We start from the raw sequence: 23,366 nt of genomic DNA on the forward strand, positions 1-23,366 counted from the left end.
TCTTCCCTTTCCCAATTTGCATTCCTGGAGGTAAAAGTTCAGGGTAAATCTGGTGGTCCAGAATCCACCAAGTACACCCTTTCCTCCTCCAGGGATCCAATCTTTAAGGTTTATCAGGGGTTCCTAAAAAGCTGAACCAGAAAACAGATTAGTCCCCTGACACCCCTAATCCTCAAAATTCACCAAATGTGCTAGTTCTTCCCCCTCCTTCCTCTTTACAAAAGGCACATTTATTTATTTATTTAAGGACTGGGGAAAATTTTTCTCCTAGAGATTTATATCCCCTGGTGCCAACTGGCTGTCCTCACCCCCAGCCTGCCTTTCCTAATTACTCTTCCTCTTTGCTGGCCTGTTTGCAATAATGAGCCATTATTTTTATCTTATCTTATGTTTATCTCTCTCCTCTTCTCACTTCGCATATACTTTCTGAGCCTCTTTTACTGCTAATAAATCTTCTATTGTTTTAGTTTTCCATCTGTCTAATTTCTGCATTTGTACCCTAATACCTTCCCATGCTTTCCATTGGTCCTAAAAACATTTCTAACTTGTTTTCCTACTTCAATAGGATCTTCTATTAGTTTGGGCAATTCTTTCCTAGATTGCCTGATTTCAAAAGCTGTTAGGGGGGACAATTCCCCCCCCATTTGGAGAGAGGTTTTCTCCTCTCTTGTCACCTTCCAAACTATAGAAACCTCAAGAAATACATAGCTTTCTACTTAACCTTTTCACACAAAATAGCAGATCAGAGTTCTCGCCTTTCATCCTGGCCAGGCATAAAACTTCACACAGCTCCTTTCTTTCTCTCACTCTCTCGTTCCCTCTCTTCCATCTGATTATTTCCATTCTTTTAACACCTTCCATTGTCCTTCTAATTACTAAGAAACTACCCTTCTTCACCCTTTCTTGCTTTTACACCAGACACAAAAAATTCCAAATGCTTCACCCCAGGCAAAACAATCATTCTTATTTTCAAGGAACTTTTTCAAAGCCAATGAGTTCCATCTCCCAAATTTTCCTTTTGGAATAAGACCTTATTGTTTTGTATATTACTGTTAGAGGGTCTCTCCCTCCCCTCCCCCAGGTCTTTAGAAATGAGTCAACACAAACCCCAAACACACAGACCCTTAAACATAATTTCCAGACCTTTGGAGGTGTATGTCCCTTTAAATGTCCGCTTTTACTCTTTTAGGGCACTTGTAGCTTGTTCTCCAGGCAGTGGGGAAATGCAAGGAGTATTTCTGATAGACTTTAACCACTGCCTATCCATTCCCCATCGCTCTAAGCTAAGCTGAGAAGCCCAATTTAATTTATTGGCTGGCCAAACATGTACTTAGGCCAAATATATACTGTAATGTATCATCCTTCCTTTGTTCAAATGCCTTGTTTAAAGCATTGACTTAAAACACTTCAACATTCTCCCTAAGGGATTCCCATCTCCCTAAGGGGGTTCATTCCAGAATGTAAATACCTTTCCTCTTTTTCCTTATTGGCCAGCACACTGGCCGGGGAGGCGTCCCTCCTCTTCAAACTCTTATTGCCCATTAACACCTCTCTGATATACAGATACCCCTCTGGTATCTTACCTGTCAGGCTGAGTTCAAGTCCTTCCTTAGGTTGGCCGACTTTCCCTTAGGTTTTCACTGGGTCCTGGCTTTCCGTCTCGGGATCTCCAATTCCTCCTTGTTTGAGCAGGGGCAATCCGACCTTTAGGGCTGGGAAAAACTTACCCAGGTGCGCACTCCCCTTTCGAATATCCCCGGCTGCCAAAGATGGAACGGATGCAAATCCCGGAGGAGCCCCCAAGGCTGTTATGTGCTCCTGGCTACTTTCCTTCGTGACCAGAGGCAAGCTCGCCTGACCAATAACCAGCCAAGACACAGTGAAGGCCTTTTGTTTCGTTTATTGCAATAAGCGGGGAGAGAAGCTATCAAAGCTTGGTTCTCTCCAAAGTTTTAACCCAAAATATCTCCTTCTTTTATTCGTCCCTATCACCGGCCGCTACAGCTCTCCTCTTTCCCCATTGGCTGAGGTAGTATGAGGTTACACTCTTTCCGTCCGCCTATACACATTTCCTGATAACATACTAAATCATATTCACATAGACATGTAAATGGTTATTTTAAACTTAGTATATATTTATATCTCCATTTTAAACAATAAGTTCTTTCCCTGCTTTTCAATTCAATGTGCCTCTCTTCTTATCTTATTCAGCTTATTTTCCTATTTTCCATTCAACCTTCCTGGCTAGCCATTTCCTTTAAAAAAACTATTTATCTATTTTATGACTTCCCTCTTCCTTTCTCAGACCCAACTATTTTTGCCTTATCTTACTTCCTTAATCTCTTCCTGACTCTCACCATCTGTATTTTTCTTATTCAATTAGTTTCCATTGTCTCTGAAGATTTATCATATTGATGTATATTTATCACTAGGTTCCTCCAACTGTGTTATTCTGATTCTAATATAAACTGCAGCAAGTCCTATGCAAATTTATTGAATTTATGTTCAATTAAATCCAGTAGCATTTACTTATTAAACATGTAGAAATTAGGTTTACATGTCCTTCGGAATAATTGTTTTTTATTTGCCTAACTACACAAGGATTTATGCAGTTTTTTCTCAGAAGCTAAAATACTTGATCACATGTTTGGCAACATAATATATATAATACAAAAGCGGACCATAAAGTATTTATTACTAACACTACATTTTCAATACAATCTGACTCAGAGTTCACCAGCTGCATTGGAATTCTAATTTCAAGAACTGAAAGGTCACAAATGATTAAGAGATAATTTTCTTCTATTAACTGAAAATCAACTAGCCATTTTTGGATTATCTTGAAATTAATTCACAGAAAAAGATAATAATCAGCAAATGTTTAGTTATATCTTTGAACATGTTGATTAGACGAGGGGTTCCCAACCCCCAGCCCACAGCCTGCCAGGAATCAGTCAGCGCAAGCAAGCAAAGCCCCATCCATGCACATGCAGAACCATGAAACCACCCCCCCCCACCTGGTCCGCAGAAAAATTGTTCTCCATGGAACCTGTCCACAGCTCCAAAAGGTTGGGGGGCACTGAATTAGACTGGGATCTGGGATTGTAATACTGTGAGATTTCTGTTTTCTTCCTTGGCTTTGGAAGTCAAACAATCTCCTTTGTATTTATTTAAAGTGCTGCTTTACAAAAGATATTATATCATAGAAAAGGGGTGTCTTGACGTAAACCAGTTTTCTAATATTGCACTTAAGAGCTGTTACAATTTTATTCTCCTTGATTTTAATCAGACTAAATTATAAATTGTATGCTATTCATATAGTATGAGTAATTTATTCTGTAGCAAAAGCATTAGAAACAATATTTTTAAAGTTGATGCATTAATATGATTCAAATGTTTTTCATGTCAGTCTTCTCGACATGCAAAAAATAGGTAGCAAATTACCTCAGCAGATATGAATTATATTTCAATTATTTCTTTTAATACATAAACACACATATACATCTTGAATTCAGATGTACTTATCGTGGTTAGTAACTTTTTTGGATCTGAAAGCGAGCCATCTCTGCTTGGTACTTGAATGGTAGACCACCAGGAAATGCTAGAGACATATATTAGAGAGGGAACAAAATCATCTCTGGGAGAAGAAACAGCAAGACAACTGTGTGGATATATTTAGATTGTGATAAGCAGCTGAGATTTAGCTTAAGCCCTTTACTTTTGTTTACTTCTGGTTAAGTATACACAGGACTATTTTTTTTAACTCTTCACACATTTTTAATAGGGACTTCATATTTCAAAATCATTGGGAGCTAGCCAGAATACAAATTTAATAAATAAAATACTATCTAAACATTTCATCTGCCTAGCAAAATGCTGACAGATGCTATTGACTGAAGTGTGCACAAGGGATTTTAGTTCTGTAGATTTACTAGAGTAGCAGGAAACAGTGAGTTCTAGTCCAGCCTTCAGCACAAAGCCAATTGTGAAATTTTGTACCAGTCACTCTGTGAATCATGGGAAGAAGACAAGGGCAAATCACTTCTGAAAATCTTGCCAAGAAACCTTGAGGGACTTGTTCAGCCAGTTGCCAGCATCAAGACTGACTTGAAGGTACAAAACAAATGAAAACCTATGCTGGTATTGAGTGATTATGTGCCATGAAGACACTGTCAGCTCTTAGTAACCATAAATTTTTCTCCATGATCTGTCCCTAACTTGATCTTTCCAATCTTCCAATCTTCCATACATCACCACTATAACAAAGTCCATCAAGTTTACTACTGGTCATCCTCTTCTCCTTGCTTCCATTTTTTTCTAGCACAGAGCCTTGTTCAGAGAGCTGGGTCTTCACATAATGTGTCCATTATGATAATTTGATCCTTGTCATTTGTGCCTCAAGTGAGAACTCTGGGTGGAATACTAATGTTTATCTTAATAATCTATATAGAGCAACCTTTTATATTTCCTTAGAAATCCCATCATATTTGGCAGAAGCTTCTTCCCAAGTAAGAAGACATAAAGAAAGCTTTTTGCTGACAGTATTTGACTTTTTAATGTGCAATTAAAAAAAGTTCGTCTTAAAGAGTAAAATATTATACCTTAAGAGCCAGAATAGAACATCCGTCTTGGTAACAGACAACTTGCTGGTACTTTCTAGACAAGAGATTAAATCTTTACTGGTTACGCTATATACATATAATAAAATAGCCGACCATTCCAGTTAATAGCATAATCCACGATACTTTACTACTCCCAGGAAAGCAGGATTCGTAGGTTCCCGTGCAGATGATCTTTAAGGTTGGTACCACTATTCTTTGTGCCTTTGTGCATCAGTAGAATGCTTTTTTTCCGCACCGAGCAATCTGTGTGCACACCCTAGTCGAAGCTTCAGCAACGACATATAGTTCAATTCACACATTGTAGCCTATTACTAAAAACATCCTTCCCTTCCCCCTCCCATCCCTGCCAGAAAAAGCAATACGTCTCGAAGCGCGCGCAGCACGGCGACAACGCCTTGCTCTTTTTACGGACAATTCCCGGCTTTCAGACACGGGACTCACGGCGAGCAGCGGGACCGACGTCGAGCTTCGTTATTAGTCAGCGAGCCAGATTGACGGAAAGCTTTCATACGATGCTGATTGGGAGAAATGCCGGGAAGGGAGGAGCCGCAGTCGCCATGGGAGACGGGTGAGGGAGAAGCCGGAAGCAGGAGCTTTAAGTAGAGAGTGGGGCGTATTCAGTTATATTTCCTTCGCGGGAGGCGTTGGGGCTATTTGGATTGGAGGGAGGCGCAGTGAAGAGAAGGTATTTGTGGTGCGCGTGTGTGTGTTCTAAGGTGAAGGAACAGATTATGGGCTGTTTCTTCTCCAAGAGGCGGAAGCAGGCTAAAGAGGCGAAAGCGGGCGCGGAGACCGGAGACCGGAATGGCTCACTGTCCGCGGAGGCCGACAAACAGCCACAGTATAGTTGGGACCAGCGAGCCAAGGTAACCGCTATTTCCTCCTTTGAAAGCGGCTGTCCTGGGGGGGGGGCATAGGGCTGAGCGCACAGGGCTACTTCCTCTTCTTTGCTGGCTGTGTTTGCACAACATATTGGGATAAATGGGGCTTGGCTTGTGTGTCGCGCGAGCCGCGCCAGTTTGACTAGTTCACGGATCAGTGTATCGTGCGAACCCAATCAATTCAGTTAATTCCGTTTACTGCGAAATAGTAAACTGGAGAAACACGAACAGTTCCTCTCTCGTTCCCAGGAAAACTTTCTAACTTCGGTTTTCCTCAAACGGATATCATTCTAGTTTTGTTGGCAGCAGAACTCTCAAAATATCCGCTGTGGATTATGATGAATGAGAATTCTGGGTGTTGTGCCGGGTTGGGGAACTTGCTTTAGCCCATCTAACACCCCACCGCCACCTTTCCCAATGTTTTTGCTTGCTTGTTTGGGCTTGTCAAATTACTTCTGTAAAGATGCTGCTTGTGTGGCAAATAGATATCTGCAGCTTCTTCAGCATTTGAAAGGTTATTCCTGTCATCCCAAAAGATGTGTGATTAGATACTCTTTACCAGCCTTTAGCCATCCTAATGAATCTGAAGAAATGTGGTGAGAGCTTCCTTACTCCTCTCTATGATATGAAATTTTTCAGCCTTCCGAAGCAGTGATTTGGGTTTGGGCAGATAAATGGAATTTAAATTAGATTATTACCATGTATTGGTGCATGGATGTCATAGATCAATATAGCTGCAAAGTTATTGATATTATACTTTAAGATACTGAAATACATTTTAAAAAATTCAGGGAGCCTTTGAAGGAAACAGGTGTTAGTTAGCTCATATTTTTGAAGTGTACCATAGACAAGTTGATGAAACGATCACAAACTAGTTTAACACTGCCACAACCTTTCTTGTTGACTTCTGTTTTATTAGTTATAATTTAGTCTGTGTTGCACTTGTTAAATACCTAAACCTGATAGTGATAGTTAGGAACACATTAATGTATTCTTGTGTACATAATCTAAGATATAATGATCTTCCCTTGTTTTCTGTCTAGATACCTCTTGTGTATAAAGAATGAGACTGCAGGTAGTGACACAAGCTTTTAATATTCCCAGAGGGTTTTTTTTTTTAAATAAGTGAAGCTGTATGGAAGCCTCCCTTTTAAGATACATAACACTAACCAAGGAGTTTATTCTCCTTTATTTAAGAACATTTAGATGGCCACCTTCAACTGTCCTTTACATTTGGTGCCTAAGGAAATTTTGAAATATTTGACTCATTTCCCTGAGTGATGAAAATAAGTGAAATATGATGCGATTTCTCCCCCTGAAAAATACAGTATTTCCTGATTTTCTAACAAATATCCTTTTAAATTAGCTGCCCCCTATATTCCTATTCTATACTGTACATGTTACCGGTAACTTTTAAATGCTTAGTCCTGATTATAAATGTAATATGAATATTTAGATTTATAAATGAATTTTGAATTAAAAACAAATTGCAGAAATTTATTGTATCCTACTTTTAAATACTTTATAACTTTCAATTTTTATATTTCAAATACCATTTTGTATCAGCTGGTGCTTTAGAGTGGATTATGCCAAATAATTGTCCTAATATTAGGAAGAATTGAAATTAAGCTAGATAAGGCTATATAATAAAACATTTTAATGGGGACTATAAATATTAATGGATAATATAACTGATTGTTGATATCCATTTAAAGGAGGCTTAGCTTTTTTTCTCTTTAAATGCTGGGGAACATTTTGATATTTGAGGAAGCTAAGCTAAATTGAAATGTTGCTTTAAAAGATGATAGCATGTGGAATTATACTGTTCTGTCATTATTGGCACAATCCTGCCAATTTTAGCAGAACAACTTTGTGTGTTGTGTGTTCAGATTAGTTGTGACACAGCTTCTCAAATCCATTTGGCTTAATTTTAATTGGCATCTGCTGTTTTCCTGTTTTATATCTTAGATGTGTAATGAAGTGTAAAACTATATAAATTTTATTTATCTGGCTAAATATTCCATTTTTCAGTATTCTCTGTGAATGGAATATGCGATATGATCCCTCAAAATGTGATACTTGAATTATATGAACAGGGGTTCCCAACCGGGGCTGCAGGAAAATATTCCAAGGGGTGCGAAAACTTGGCTTTTCAAAATTATAGTGTATATGCATAATTTGTTGCCATTATTTTGAACTTTTGTAAGGGGTGCAAGAATATATGAGAAGCGTTCTAGGGTGCAGGGTATAGAAAAGGTTGGGAGCTATTGGTCTAGAACCAATATAATATGTAACTATGGCTTACTAATTAAATCAAATAACTTTTACATTTTAAGATAAATTGTTATGCTTTTGTGAAAAAATCCATATTTTTAAATGGAAATGTTTAATGCTACCCTTCAATATTATTATAGAAGTGCAATTCTATTACCATCTTGCAAGAAATCCTTGATATATCAGTAAACTTAAACCACTAAAAATGACAAGTGCAAAAGACCAAATCCACACATAAAGGTACAGTTAAGATGATTTATTTCTAAAAACCTATGCACATGAATATTCTCAATTAACAGTCAGCATCAGGTTGGACTTAGTTTGCTTGTGGCTACATAGGGATTCTAAGCTGATCGCCCTTTTCACTATGCTCCAAATTCTGCCATTCCTTCTCCTAAAACAGTGGTTCTCAACCTGTGGGTCCGGACCCCATTTGGGGTCGAACGACCATTTCACGGGGGTCCCCAAGCAAGGCTGTCCGCCATTTTTTCCCCCTTTTCTTTGGCCACGCCCCTGGCACCCGGTGATGTATAAGTGGTTGGGGGTCACCACAACATGGGGAACTGTATTATGGGGTCGCGGCATTAGAAAGGTTGAGAACCACTGTCCTAAAAGATACTTGATTTTCTTTTTATGTTGTGCTGTGATTTTTTTAATTGAATAATATTTTACCAATCAATAGCATATTTGAACTATCGTACAGAATACTCTTCTGTATTGATTAATAGTTTGTAAGCCCTTAATAGAAATTCTCTGACTAAAAAAACCCTTCCTTCAGTCTCTTCAACAATGGAATAGAAATGGTGACTATCTTAAGAGAGGAAATAAAATAATGTTGATACTAAATATTTTGCATATTATAGTAAATATTGATTCTATTTTTTTCCAGACTTAAAGTGTTCATGCCTTTTAAGAATATATTTTGATTATAAAATATTGATTTTGTTCTAGATTGATCCTAAAGATTACATGTTTTCTGGACTCAAGAATGAAACAGTTGGACGTTTACCTGGGAAAGTTGCAGGGCAACAGTTTGTCATTCAGGACTGTGAGAATTGCAATATTTATATATTTGATCATTCTGCTACAATCACTGTTGATGACTGTACAAACTGCAAAATTTTTCTAGGACCTGTAAAAGGCAGTGTATTTTTACGTGACTGCAAAGACTGTAAATGTGTTGTGGCATGCCAACAGTTTCGTACTCGCGATTGCAGAAAGATAGAAGTATTTCTGTGCTGTACCACCCAGCCCATTATTGAATCTTCCACAGGTATGAAATTTGGATGTTTCCAATACTATTATCCAGAGCTGGCTTTGCAGTTGAAAGATGCTGGGCTAAGCATCTTTAACAATACATGGAGCAATATCCATGACTTCACACCAGTTTCAGGAGAAAATAATTGGGGTCTTCTAGCTGAGGATGCTTTAGTTCAAGACTATGTACCATTGCCAACTACTGAAGAATTAAAAGCCGTGAGGATTTCAACTGATGTCAATAAGAGCATAATTCCAGTAACCCTGGGAGGACGGCAAAAAAAAAGTGAGGAATCTTGCTTAGTAGTGTTCTTTGCTGGAGACTATACAACTGCCAATGCAAGGAAGTTAATTGATGAGGTAAGAAGCAATTTGCTATACTTTATACTTTGGGTTTAAAATTAAAGCTATTTTGCCTTTTTAGAAATTAAAGTACTACAGATCTGTAGCTTTTATATGGATTTTAGAAGGCATAACCAAATCCTGACATGATGCAGATTTGAAATGTGTTCCTTTATATGACTGACAACCTATGCCAGGGGTAGGCAACCTTGGCTCTTTTATAACTCGTGGACTTCAGAATTCCTGACCTATGCTTTGCAGTTTGAAAATATAACCTGTAGGATGCAACAGGAGAATAATCCAGAGTAAAATTTGAGGATACATATGAAGGTTGAAGAGGGAGAAGAATCCCACTTCATAATTTGAAGTCTGCTGGTACAACATTAAAGAGAATCTTGTAAAAAGGTGTTTGTAATATCCTCATAGTAAATGTTTTTCTGTATCTCATTTTTAATTCAGAAAAGATCAGTGCCTCTGCAAAAAATGTCAAACCAAATTCTTTGATCTACGGTTAGGATAGGAATCTTGTTTTACTCTAAGTGTGTTTCCCTAGGGCAGAAGTGTAAAAAAAAAAAGAGTCCAGGAGCCACATGCAATTTTTTTTAGCAACCAGAGTGGGGGAGGCCATATGTTGGATTTTCACTGCCTAATAAAGAGTCTTAAAGTACAAAATAGATACCTTAAGCCTTTGCAAATGCTTAAATCTCTTTCCCAAAAGAGCTTTGATGCTGCTTGTTACATTACATTATATTTTACACAAAGCTGATATGGACCTCAGACCAGCAGGAGTTGTGCATCCTTGTTTCAAGGTGTAGAAGGAATTGGAAATTTCCAGAATTTAGGAGAGCTCCTTTTTGCTTCTGAAATAATAATAAATTATCAGGAAACAGCTAATGGTAAGAAATTTGTACTTGTAAAAGTCAAGATCTGACTAACAGTTCTTTAGAATCAGAATTAGAAGGAGTCATATACATCATTGAGTTCATCCTCCTGCTTATAATTCAAATTAAATCATCTGGGCATTTAAATTTGAATTATTAAACATTACCATAAATACACAATTCTCCATTGGACTTAATCTTTCTCAATGACTGATGGTTCATTTTCTTGACTTAGGTCCCATTCAAGCTATTTCTGAATCATATGATGATACAGAGCTCTTCATATGATTCAATCTTATATGTTTCCCCACCCCCCCCCCAATTTATTGTGATTTAGAGCAGAGCTTTTCAACCTTTTCACCAATTGTACCACTTTTAGGATAAGGCAATATCCGAGTACCACCAGTCGCCTAGCAAGATGTTAAAAACTTGATGACCAAAAAAAAAAAAGGAAAAAAATGATAGGTAGTCCTCAACTTACAACAATTTGCTTAGTGACTGTTCGAAGTTAAACGGCCTTGCAAAAAAGTGACTTATGACCATTTTTCACACTTATGACTGTTGCAGCATCCCCAGAATCATATGATTTACATTCGGATGCTTGGCAACTGATTCATACTTATGACAATCACAGTGTCCCAAGGTCATGTGATCACCTTTTGCAACTTTTTGACAAGCGAAGTCAATGGCCAGGGGGGCGTGGCCATCTCATCACTCAGATTGCAGGGTGCCTGTGGGGGGTGTGGGTGGGGATGTGGAGGGGATCCGTGGGTCTCTGGTGGAGGAGGGGGACAGATGTGGGCGCCTTCCTTTCCTCCCTCTCATTGTCCCTTCATTCCTTCCTTGCTTCCTTCCCTCCCTCCCTCTTTGTCCTTTCCTCCTTCCCTCCCTCCCTTCCATTGTTCCTCCCTCCCTCTCATTGTCCTTCCTTCCTTCCTTCCCTTCCCCCCTCCGTGCCCAGGAAGGGACAAGGGGAGGGGGACAGGTTGCCAGCATGGCTGGTGGACAAGAGCCGCACAGCGTTAAGAGCAGAATGGCGGGAAGATATTCGTAAGGGAGGGAGAAAAACAGGCATCTGCTCACGCACAGGCAGGTTTGGCATGTTGCGGTTCGTCTTGCCCAGCTGCTCTGCACAGTGAGGAAAATGCACTGCTGCCTGCCGAAACCAGGCTGGGGTGCGGACGGTATAGCGCAGGTAACGTGCTGCTTGCAGCGTCCCCTCCCCCGGAGTCTACGGGTGTGTGAAGAGGGTTGGGACCATTTGCTGGTCTCCTTCAGAGGATGCCTGTTTTTCTCTCTCCCTCATTACAAATATCTTCCTGCCACTCTGCTCTTAAAGCTGTGCAGCTCTTGTCCAGCAATTTACAGTGGCCTTGCAAGCCATGGCCACCGGAAGCACAGCCACCAGCCGCGCTGACAGCCTGTCCCCCTCCCCTTGTCCCTTCCTGGGCACGGAGGGGGGGGAGGGAAGGAAGGGACAAAGAGGGAAGGAAGGAAGGAAGGAAAGGAAGGAAGGAAGGGACAATAAGAGGGAGGGGGGAAGGAAGGAGTCTCATGCCATGACCCTTCCCCAACTGCGTTTCTTACCTGTTTGTCTCTGCCACCTGTGTGTACACCCGGCCTGTTTTTTGTTCTCTCTCACCCCTCCTCCTCCTCCTTCTCCTTTTACATTCGGTGCAGCTCCAGCTGACTCTTCCTCCTTCTACCAAGGCTGTATCTTTTTTTTCTCTCCCTCTCCCGCCCAAACTGCCTTCTTTTATAGCCTCTCCTGTCTCTGCCCCCCTCCTCCTTTCTCTTCTGGGTGTGCCAGAAGTGCTGATCCTGGGGCCTTTGCCTCGCCCAAACACCCCTGCAGCTCCCAAGGACTCCGCTACCCTGGGCTGCGTACCACCTGCCACGTGCCAATGTATCACAGATGGTACGTGTACCACCGGTTGAAAAGCCCTGATTTAGAGGATATAGATCACTTTAAATAATGGGGAATTTACTGTGTGGGAAGAAACGTGTGAATAAAAGTAAATATTTTGGGGGTTTTAAGGATTATTTCTATATGTTATGTTACATATTTCATATATATTTCAATTCTTACTGAAATCCAATAGATGACTGGCAAAGGCTTTTGGCTGCTACAGACAAAAGAAGTTTCAATGAAAGCTGATGATGCTCAACGAGTGTTCCAGCAAAGAGCATCTGAATTCATTCCTTTACTTGACAAAGGTAAAATTAAAACTAAAACCTTGAAAAATTAAAATTTTTACTTAAATTTGAGTGTAATTCTTAAGGCAGAGGGCAATGGAAATTATACATAAAAACACCTTGTCACCAAGTGGCATATTTCACTTATTGGTGAAGCTCATACCAATTTTTTTTATTACAGGTAAAGATTATTTGTAAAAGCTGTACTATCAACATTCTTGAAGGGAATACAGGAATATGCTGGTCTCTTTGCAAAACTGAATTTTGATAAAGTTTCTGGAATTTTTGGACTTGATTTTGATCAGCAGCAATAATACATTTTTAGCTATATAATTTATCAGAGCTATAGCAACTCTGCATCATATGTAATTCAAAATATAAAAGAATAAGCAGGAGCAAATTTTGGTTCCCAATAAGAAACATGCATTGTTCCAATATCACAGAACCGTATTTAGTCCTAGATACAGTAGGTGCTGTTGTATCAAAGTAACAATTCCAGTAGCCTTGTATTTTACAAATTTAAAAGAGTAATGAATTCTCCCATGCTATAAGGTTTAGACTTGGCTTTGAAGATATCTTATTTATCCAAAACAAAATTTGGTTCTGAGTTTTAAGAAAATCCCTTGCCAACTCAAAAAAGTAGGCAGGGAGTAAGTATAAACTGACAATATCCAGTATAATGTTCACTTTCTGTACCTTGTCAAACTAGACTAGTCAACTGTAGCTAAAATCATTTCTGGAGACTTCTCCCAACAAATGTGTGCACAGGCATATGTATACATGTGTTTCCAGCTACATACTTGCTAGAAGTTGCATTCCAAGAAAATCCAAGAAAATAATGTATCACTATATTTGTCTGTAGAATAAGGTTCATTATGGAATAGATTCATCCAACTATACAATCATATTGTCAAATGGAATATTCTCATATGCAGACACGTTCTCTTTCCAGCATAAAACAGGAAAAAAAGCTGCATGGAGATAGAAAGAGAGAGTGGATGGAAACAAAACTGGATAGAGATGATATGGAAAAGGATAGCAAAGGGAAAAAAGGTGCCATGTTTCAGCATTACAAGAAAAATTAAATCCACTAGACAAGCAGCCCCTTCCAAGTGGTGGCTGATCTTAAAAGACTGATCTTGATGTCTACAGCCACTTGACCCTCTACCCATTTGCTCAATTTCAGCTATAGCTTATTCTCAGTGACTGTAAAATCAACTTATAGGTAATATTTGAGGGAAGGGAAATATTTTCTACTAGTAAATATACTTTTTATATTTAGTCCCTTTTTTCTATCATAAACATGAGGGATGTACAATGTTTTTAATTTATTCTTATCCTGTTCTATATACAGGATCTTTGAGCAATTTAAAGGATATAAACTATTCAATAACAACTATACAATAAAATAGATTATATATGTAAAAGTGACAGGGGAGTTGAAAACATAAGTGGAAACAACCCTACCCCCACACACACTTATCCCAACAAATAGCAAAGGTCTTTGTGAAGAGAGATGTCTTCAACAAATGCCTTAATACTGTAAAACAAGCGTCTCTTAAACTTCCCGGGATGACCATTCTATAGTGGAGGCGTAACCACATAGAAAGCCCATCTGAGAGAATGCAAAATGACATTGTGTGCATTTGGCAGACATAGCAGAACCTCCCCCACAAACTCAGCATTTGATCAGATGTTACACTAAAGGTGGCCCATCAGGATTCTGGTCCAAACATACATTTTAAGCAAGACTCTAAACTTGGTTCAGATTCTAACTGAAAGCTGGTACAGTTTCTTCAGCAGACATTACAGGATGATATATCTTACTGAGTAATCTGATTACTGCAATCTACAACACTGCCACTTCTAGATCAAATGGAAGGAAAACTTCACATAGAGTACATTGTAAGCATAAATTTGCATATGGAAGTTGTCCCTAAGTAATAACTTGCAAGTCTGGCAGTCATATAAATCATTTAAAATAAAGTAATATTAATGAGGTGTGGTTCCAAAGCTCCTGAAGATTATTCTCATATAAATGTTAAATAGTATTAGGGATCAAGTTAGTGCTCTATGACATTCTACAACAGATGTGTCAGAAATACAGCCATTTAGTATTGTTTATGCAAGTAGGAATCAAATATAGTTAATACAGTATCTTCAATTTACACAATTCAAAAAGGTACCATAGTTGACAATATCAAAAATTAATGGGAGATGCATCAGAAAAATACAGAGTTGTACCTGGTATCTTTTCCCAATATTCCAGAGCAGATTTGGGAGAGGTCTGCAATGTAGAAAGGATTGTTTTGTACAGTTTCTAGTGCTCTTAGGCATATAGAGATGAATACAACTTAATGTCAACATATTAATTCTTAATTATTCCTTTTCTAGGTCCTGTGGTTGCTTTAGAGTTGAATGGAGATGGTTCTTTAGCAGCCTGTCAAGACATTGTCGTTAATGTCTTTAGTGGAGCTAAGGTGAGCAGTGGTGCAGATTTTTCCTGAAAGTGTTTTCTGGAAATGATAGCATGTTTTTCCAGGGTACTACTTTCTCCATAGAATTTTATTTTTAAAAATTGAAATTAATTCTGTCCTTTCTCTTAGAAAATTAGTTTTCCTAACTATATTGTCAAAGATATATCCATTCTGCTTCTATAAGGTCAGATCTGCTTTCCTAACTATATTGTCAGTATTGTCATTGCCTAGTGACTGGAGCGATGAAAAATGTTGTTTTAAATTTTTACAGTATTAATATGTTTCGTATTTTTTTATGAATTTAGAATTTAGATATAAATACTTTTAATAAATACATGGTGATTCTTCTAGCGTTATTCAATTAACTTTGGGCCCATAATTATTGGGCCAATGTTAATTGAATAATTACTATGTGTAATTAGATCTTGAGGTGAATTATCCATTAAAAGATACCAAGTCTGTATCATTTAAGGGGTCAGATAATATAATTTCAAAAATATTTTGAAAATGAGAATATATTTCTATTATGTTTGTGTCATTTAATTTGCAGTTTTAGATTAGCATTCTAATCTAAACCAGTTGACTGGCTTATTTAAAGAAACAAATTAAAAGTCTGGAGTAAAACACTTGTGTTCTAAATCATAACTGTTCTTTATTTTTTATCCTAAAATACAGGTTTTTGTATCTGAAGACAAGTTATCTGCTTCAAGAGAAATAGACAGTTTCTATAATTTTGCCGATATGCAGATGGGAATGTGAAAGAAACAAAAGCACCTTACTGAAAAATGTCTACCTTGATAATTGAGTTGAACATTAGGTTTGTACAGCACTCTGAATTAAGTGAAATGTTTTACCTTTTTTGCCTTTTCCTTATAATACTCTAATCCCTCTTAACAGTAATGTGATTTTTTTTGCATATTATATTTTAATATTATAAGATTTTCAGCTATGATGGTACACTAGATGGAAGTATAGATGTTAGAAAACTGGTGCATATTGAAGATTTTTTTTTATGTATATATCTTTGAGCATAAACTCAATTTTGACAACGGTATGGGTTATAACATTGAACAATCATTACTATTAGTATGTCCTGAAATTTCCAAACACTTCACATGAAATCAATATTATTCAAAAGATTTTAATTCTGGCTGGTTTGTCTCATTAGTGTAAAATTAGCAACAATGAGCAAAAACAGTTATTTTAAATTTTGCTGTCAGTCCAACAGTGACTTTCAATGTTTGATTAATCTTGAAGGACATAACAGTCCAAGAAATGGCATTTGTGGAAACCAAGGTTTTGCTATGGCTTCTGACGAGAATCTCCAATTAGGGGATTTTATTGCTCTTGTTGCTGAATTTCTGTGAGAGTCCTGGTTCAGATTTTTGTATATATTTTTCCCAAATATATTTAATTTGTAAATGCAGATCTTAGAGAAATGAATGTGACCTGTAGATCTGATTCCCATTTTACTTAATATTCAATATTAAAGGTTGCAAACCTGCTTCATTTCTGTTTATGTATAATCTATAAATCTCAATTTTCAATCTTACTAGTTTGATTTTACATGTTAAGCCAGGATTTTTTAAATCTAATTGCCTAAATCCTTACACACAAAAGAGATTTATTTCTCCAGCAAGCTCTGTTTTAGTTTTCTAATTCTGTGCTGTTAAATTATGATTCTTCCTATCTTACTTTGCATCCTATCGAAGTCTTTTTCTGATCCACAGAGATGCAAGAACAGCTTCTTTTCCCAGGCTGAACTTTTATCTTATTTTCTCAAATAATTTCTTCCTTTTTTACAAGCTGAGTGAGTTCCTCTCCAAATAACAGCGGAGCAGTGTGGAGGTCATAACTGCTTTTGACTGCAAGAAACTCAGAATAACATTAAGCAAATTGTGAATCTCAGAAGATATGTAAGGCAGAACAGAGGTCACAGAGGAACTCTAATATCAACATTCATTTATTAACAAAAAGAAACCCAAATGTAGGCATATCCAACAAATCTGTTCCGCCCCAAACCCATACACATAATTAAATAACATGATCCTTTCAACTCATGGGCCACTACAACATTTCCTCAAAAATTTACTATGTTTAATAATAAAAAAATGGTTAAAATGAAGCATCTACTCAAATCCATTCTCAGTATTTGAGATATATTACTGTACCATTGAAGTGATTTAGATGGTAAAATACAGAATATGAGAATTAAAGAATAATAATACAACCAGTTTATCAATTCACAGTATAGCAAAACGGCTTTTAGCCATGTTGTAGCTGCCCTGGAGCTTCCTTTAAACAGAGTAAATGTTACAGCTTAAGGATTATACTGCAAATTTACTGGTGTCTGAAAGTTTGATATTTTACACAACTGCAAAATTATTATTTTTTGTATAGTTAATGTTTTATATGTAAATACTGGTTTCTTTCCTATATTAGCACTTTATGTTGGATAAAGACTGTATAGAATTTTTAACTGTACATTTTAACAGAAAACATTGTAAGAGGGAAAAAGAAAATTTCTGCATTAGCAGTTTAATCAATGGAAGCATAACAGACATTTACTTGTTTTTATATTATCAAAATGGAAGGACTCATGACTTAATTTCTGAATTGTTATGTATTTGATATTGTTTATTAATTGAATTTATTGGTACTATATTATAGAATTTAAGAAAAAATTATATGGTATGTTACAGATTTTATATACAACTTGTCTAGCATTTGTGAAATGTGTTTTATAATAAATACTTAAATGAAAGCTTCCCTTTATTTACAATGTAAAATGATATATTGCATTATTTTTTTTTAAAAAAAGACCCTGGTCAGTATTGCATATATAATAAATACTTAAATTTTTAAGCTTATATAGGCTCAGTTTATGACTGCAACAAAGTCCAGAATTTCAGTTTTAAGTCACTCAAGTTGTAAATCAAGGAACCATATGACTGGGCTCAATTTTATGATTGTTTTTACAATGATGGTAAAGTTAGTAATCATGTTGTTACTGTAAGTGCACTATATGAGCTATTAAGTGAATCCAGCATATCAAGGGGCATTTTTTTGCTATTTTCTGCTAGAAAATAGCAAAAATAGCAAATTATAGTCATGTGATTGTGAGACACTGCATCTGGTCATAAATGAGTTGGTTGCCAACTGCTCAAAATGTGAGACGTGATGGGGGGAAGGTGTTATAATTTCAAAGATGGCTCATAAGTAGCTTTTTTGAAGTCTTACCTGGTTGTTAAACAAAGACTATCTGTAATTTTATTGTCTTTAAGATTTTGTTGGATCTGATGCTGATAATCACACTGTACAAAAATCTAATGGGAAGATGAATAGGTGGCAGAGGTTTAAAGCTTCTTAGTGGGAAAATGGCTACAGGTAGTCCTTGACTTACAATTGAGGCCAAAGCTTCCATTGCTAAGCAAGACAGTAAAGTGAGTTTTGCACCGGTTTACAACCTTTCTTGTTACAGTTGGTAAATGAATCACTGCAGTTAAGTTATCCCCGTTGACTTTGCTTGTCAGGTCACAAATGGTGAACACATAATCCTGGGACATTGTGACCATTATAAATACATGCCAATCGGCAAGCGTGGACATGGAGATTCTGCAAAGGTCTAAGTATGAAACATGGTCATAAGCCACTTTTTTTTGTGCTGTTGTAACTTTGAACAGTCACTACATGAATATAAGTCAAGGCCTATCTGTAGTTCAATAATCTAGTCATAAAGTCCTCAGACCATAGGAGCCAGCAAAGAATTCTAGCCTGTGATTTAATTTTCCTAATCTAAACATGAAAAAGCAATAAATTTATTAGGTAGGCAACAAGGTTTTTAAGCTCAGGTCACTGTTTATTTTGAGTATCTCTGTTCAACCAGGGAAAAGCAACAGAGTGGTACTACAGCTTTAGTTAATAAAATAACAATATGAACATAGTACACAGAATCCTTTAATGATTTTGTCTCAGCTTGGTACAAAACCAATGAGTTTTATGCAGGGGAGAGAATAAAACCTTTTATTGTGGATCTGGATGTGCTGAGTATTCTAAACTTCAAACAAAACAAGACAATCAGCTTGTTATGTTTTACATATGCCTAACTGGAGACCAAATTATATTTTTTAATAGATTGGTTAGATTTATGAAGTCACACTGGTGATGTATCATCCTATAAGTAATTCACTACCAGCAAATATGATTGGGAGATTACTGTCACATTATGTCCTGTTTGAGGATATATTACTGGTTCCTAGATTAGTGTAGCCAAAGCTGTAGCAGGTAGACTTTTGCTTTGATCCAGCAGTTTGCTTTTGGTATTTAAACTTTCATTCACATTTAGTTTAATAAAATGTTTGATCACAGAGCCATCTTAAACATGGTATATTTGCTCTAAATAGCACTGTGTTATGATGAATAGAGCTGTGTTTATCAGGAACACTAGTTATATGCTATAGGCTACAAATACTATTATATGAAGGTATAAAAATTACCATATGGGAAGTACTTAAAACAGCTTCAGCTATTCCTTATCAATCATCACTCAGGATGGCTGAGAATCATGAGAATTTTGCTAGGTTGAAAATGGTTTTTCCATATTAAGTCCTACAACTTTTGTATATTGAATACAAAAACAATATTGCAATAAGCTTCCATATGGCTTTGAGAATGTGTCTTCAAGTTAATCTTTCTCCTGGTAAAGTATTCTTGATGTTTTTGAAAGTGATTTGCCAATGTCTTCTGGCTTCATGTATCTAGCCAAAGCAGCACATACTGGATAAAATATTTTCTGCATCGCTTAAAAAGTCTTCCATCACTAACAGAGTTTCATTTCATTTCAGAATTCTATAGTGTTACTCCAGTTTAATTGCCCACATATCAAACAGGATTAATGTTATCTACAGTTTCCAAATTAGGTTGATAAGTTTGTTGTAGTTTTATAATTCAGCTACTGTATGATTTGCGTGTGCATAAATTAAGTGACTTCATATATAGGAGTCTCCTTTTCTACAAATAATTGAACATGAATCAGCAGCTTTTCCATGTAGCAATTTTTGGTCAAAATGGGGATTATGAAATTGGCACCATGCTGCAAGTTGTTCTAGCATGACACATAGGTTATGGGACAAAATTGGGATGTAATAGTGCTTCCCTAAATGTGCTAAGCTTTTTATTAACAGAAAAAGTTCAAGTATTAATCATCATACACTGTTTAATGTATTTCTTATCAGTATCAGGATAATGCATCCCAGCTACAGTATTAAATGGTTTGTTTACTCAATCATATAGACCACGGGTGTCAAACTTGCCACATCACGTGATGCGACATATGGCGACTTTTTGCATTGCCAGCAATGGGGTGGGCGCAGCTTTGGTATGAAACTGGTCCATGGGCCGGCAGTTTGACATCCGTGATATAGACTATGGATTTGTTGATATAAGATATATTTTTACACAAACATCATTAAACATATGCTAGATCTGAACTGGTAATGGAGTTAAAATTATGTGGGCTTATAATTGAAAGCATCTAAACATTTTTATATAAAAATGATGGCATGTACATCTTGTAATTGTAGAAATGTGATTGTCATAGGGAAAATTGTATTGTTTTTGTGCTGAAATAACACTTCCCTTATTTTCATTGCAGATGACCAAGGGTAGTTGACACATGTAAATTTTTGTTCTATCCCAACTTATGATTGCATTTATGCAAAACATAAATGCAATTATTCAGCTTAGCTGCTTCCATGTGTACCCAACACATTAAGTAGTTTGTTTTGCACTATATTAGTTGTAACACGTACATGGGTATGATAAAATTTATCTAGTGGGACAAAGCATTTTATTTTCAACCTACACAGTGAAGGAAGGAACGTGCTAAGAAAAAAAAATGCTACCTAAACAGAGTGTACTGAAGACAGTGGTCATATACCGATTTTTCCAATAATTTGAGGTTTCAAAAACTAATGGAGTTTAATAACAAAGATTAACCAAGCTTTGGAAAGCTGCAGCAGATAATGGACCTCCGAAAGGTTTCTTTGCGCTGCTGGGGATCGCTAAGAAATCCGGGGGCAGAGGAGCGGTTTTTTTTTTTTTTTGCCATGCAGGTGCCAGGCAGCCCGACGGAGTTCGACCGCGAGACAAGAGCTGAACCGCCGTCGCTGCCGGCAGGGTGGGAGAGAAGGGAAAGGGAAGAGGCGGAGCCTGAGAGGCGGTGGTGGTGGCGGTAGCAGTAGTGTCAATAATACAATAGGGCTCTTGTACGGCCGCCTGGCCTGCCAAGAGGAAGAGTACAAGGACAAGGGCCCGCTTCCCCCAGAGCACGAGAGGAAAGAGAGGGGAAGCAGGCGGCATGTTGCAGGGCCCTAGTTCGGACAGGTAGGCCCGGGGGCAGCGCCGCTGACACTAAAGAACGGAGGCACCGATGAGCAACGCGAGATAGCAGCAGCCTGAGCAAGACCCGAGCTCCAGGCCTGGTTGAGCGCAAACCGTGGTCACCACCAGCTTCAGAGCCACAAGGTGAGCGCCGCGGAAAAGAGGGGCCCTCGGCGGCGCCGAGGTTGCCTGGCGCCGAGGGCAGGGCTGGGGGGTGGCAAAAGTCCGCCGGAAACAGCTTCAGGCGCTCGGAGAGACGGGACTAGAGGTAGCTCCCGGTCCTCGCCGGCTCGGCCGGTATGCGGGACCGCGATTAAGGGGCCGAGTCGGTTCTAGGCCAAACTCGGGGTGGCGCTTTACCCACATTGCCGATCCCACCGCTGCGCCGAGTTGCGCCGCGAACCCCCTCCCACGCACAGGCGGTGCTTGGCGCCAAGGCCTGGCCGCTGGAGTCACGCTGGCGGGGCTAGAAGGGGCCGAGCCTCCATGAGGTGAGCGGGGAAGGGGAGGAGCCGCCGTGCTAAGCGCCGCCTCAGGGATCGGTGCCTGTGTTTGTGAGGGAGCACGTGTTTGGGTGGGTGGTCGTTTGTTGTTCCCGGCCCGAACGGGGGGAGGGATAGTTTTCTCATCTTGCTTCATCGCCCCCTCCTCGGCGGGGCTGGAGAGGGGGCGATGTTACAGCAGCGTCTCAAGTCTTCAATTTATTTGAGTTTCTGAATCGGTATGCACAGAAGCGAGGTAGAACATCCTTCCTTTAGTTACTTTTTTTTTATTGCAGTGCTTTATTTCCTGCCATTAGGTCTAACTCTGGTTTGGGCATTTACACATCTGTCGTGGTTTACTAAGTTGATACCGTTCATCTAGATTCATGAATGTGTGCAATAAATGAGTTAAATCGATTCGTTAGGTTGTGGTTCTGTTGGGCAATCTCTTCCGTAGCCTACATGACTTTGTAGCACCCACTTCACGGTTGCTTTTTTGAGATTTCTAATAAGCATTTTCGGCTTTTCTGAATCTGCTACGGTCCAGGAGCATGGGATTTTCATTCCGATAGTAGTTTGAATCAAGAGAGTTGAAATCCGCTGTTATTATACAGTTGTTCAGTCGTTTCCAACTCTTTGTGAGCCTATCGACATAATTTCATTACTATTCAGTAACTCTTGTCTTGGGTTAAAACAAGCCAACGTGTTTTCAGTTACAATATCTTCTTTCACAAAAGAAGAAAAACAATCCTTATTTTAGAAAAGAAAAAAATAAAATGTAAACATTAATTTAAGCTTTAAATGTTTACATGCAAATATTATGTGTTGGGTAAAGATACATTTCAGAACTGCCTAGATCACATACTGATTAAAAAGAAACTTTCAAAAAAAAATACAGTACTCTGAGTAGATCACAAGAAGTATTGGTCTGCTAAAAATAAAGTTCTCAGTATATTACAAATAATAAGGCAACTTCAAAGAAAAAAAATGAAATTAAAAAAAATTATGAATGCCTGTGAAGTAAGAATCAAAACAATTCTGTAAGTCTGGTACAGAAAAATGACAAATAAATACATGAGACAATGAGACTGAAGTACCACAGAGAAAACATTCATTAAAGTTCTAATATAAATTTTTGGATATTTGTATTATCTACGTCTATAAAATAGAAGTATTCTAAAACAGGCACTCAACCTTTTGGGTACTAGGGACTGGTTCCATGGAGAGAGGTTTTTCTGCGGACTGGAGGAGGCGTGGTTTCGTGTGCTAACTGCATCCTGGGGATGGGGCTTCACTTATTTGTGCAGCCCAGTTTCTAGCATGCCACAGACCGGGGTTGGGGACCCATGTTCAAAAAGAGTGGCTCTGCTTTGTTCATTTGGACTTCACCACTACTTGGAAAGTTCTCGCCATTTATCAGTAGCTACTTGGAGTAATGAAGTTCCATCTCTTCCCTGTCTTGGTACATGTTTCAGTGGAGTTGCTCTCCAAATTTGCTCCTTGTTTTAAAAAAACCAAATCTCTTTTGCTCTAGCAGAAGAAGGAACTGGAATATATCACTTTCTAATTCACC

The 23,366-nt window shown here is 38.1% G+C and overlaps 2 protein-coding genes across 14 annotated transcripts in view; both read left to right on the top strand.

The window, feature by feature from the left end:
• Window positions 1-5,183: 5,183 nt before the first annotated feature.
• On the top strand, window positions 5,184-17,719 carry RP2 (RP2 activator of ARL3 GTPase). 2 transcript variants are annotated; one of them, XM_039319648.1, is made up of 6 exons: window positions 5,354-5,488; window positions 7,918-8,017; window positions 8,729-9,394; window positions 12,360-12,474; window positions 14,848-14,933; window positions 15,606-17,719. In XM_039319648.1, exons 3-6 carry the CDS (start codon window positions 8,747-8,749, stop codon window positions 15,687-15,689), a joined length of 933 nt encoding a protein of 310 aa, XP_039175582.1. In that variant the 5' UTR covers window positions 5,354-5,488; window positions 7,918-8,017; window positions 8,729-8,746; the 3' UTR covers window positions 15,690-17,719. The 2 variants fall into 2 exon arrangements, with proteins under 2 accessions (XP_039175581.1, XP_039175582.1); XM_039319647.1 differs by lacking the exon at window positions 7,918-8,017 and having other exon boundaries at window positions 5,184-5,488.
• A 3,326-nt stretch (window positions 17,720-21,045) lies between these two features.
• The window catches only part of JADE3 (jade family PHD finger 3), a 166,947-nt gene continuing 164,626 nt past the window's right edge, over window positions 21,046-23,366 (top strand). For 3 of the 12 annotated variants that reach the window (XR_005553740.1, XR_005553741.1, XR_005553739.1), the window contains exon 1: window positions 21,059-21,455. The gene's annotated coding sequence lies outside the window, so the exon portion shown is untranslated. Of the gene's footprint in view, window positions 21,456-23,366 lie in introns of all 12 variants that reach the window. The other 9 variants (XM_039319636.1, XM_039319630.1, XM_039319637.1 and 6 more) reach the window with 9 other exon arrangements.

Source organism: Crotalus tigris, unplaced genomic scaffold, assembly GCF_016545835.1.
Source record: "Crotalus tigris isolate CLP2741 ecotype Arizona unplaced genomic scaffold, ASM1654583v1 scf7180000023606.2106662, whole genome shotgun sequence".
NCBI lineage: Eukaryota > Metazoa > Chordata > Lepidosauria > Squamata > Viperidae > Crotalus > Crotalus tigris.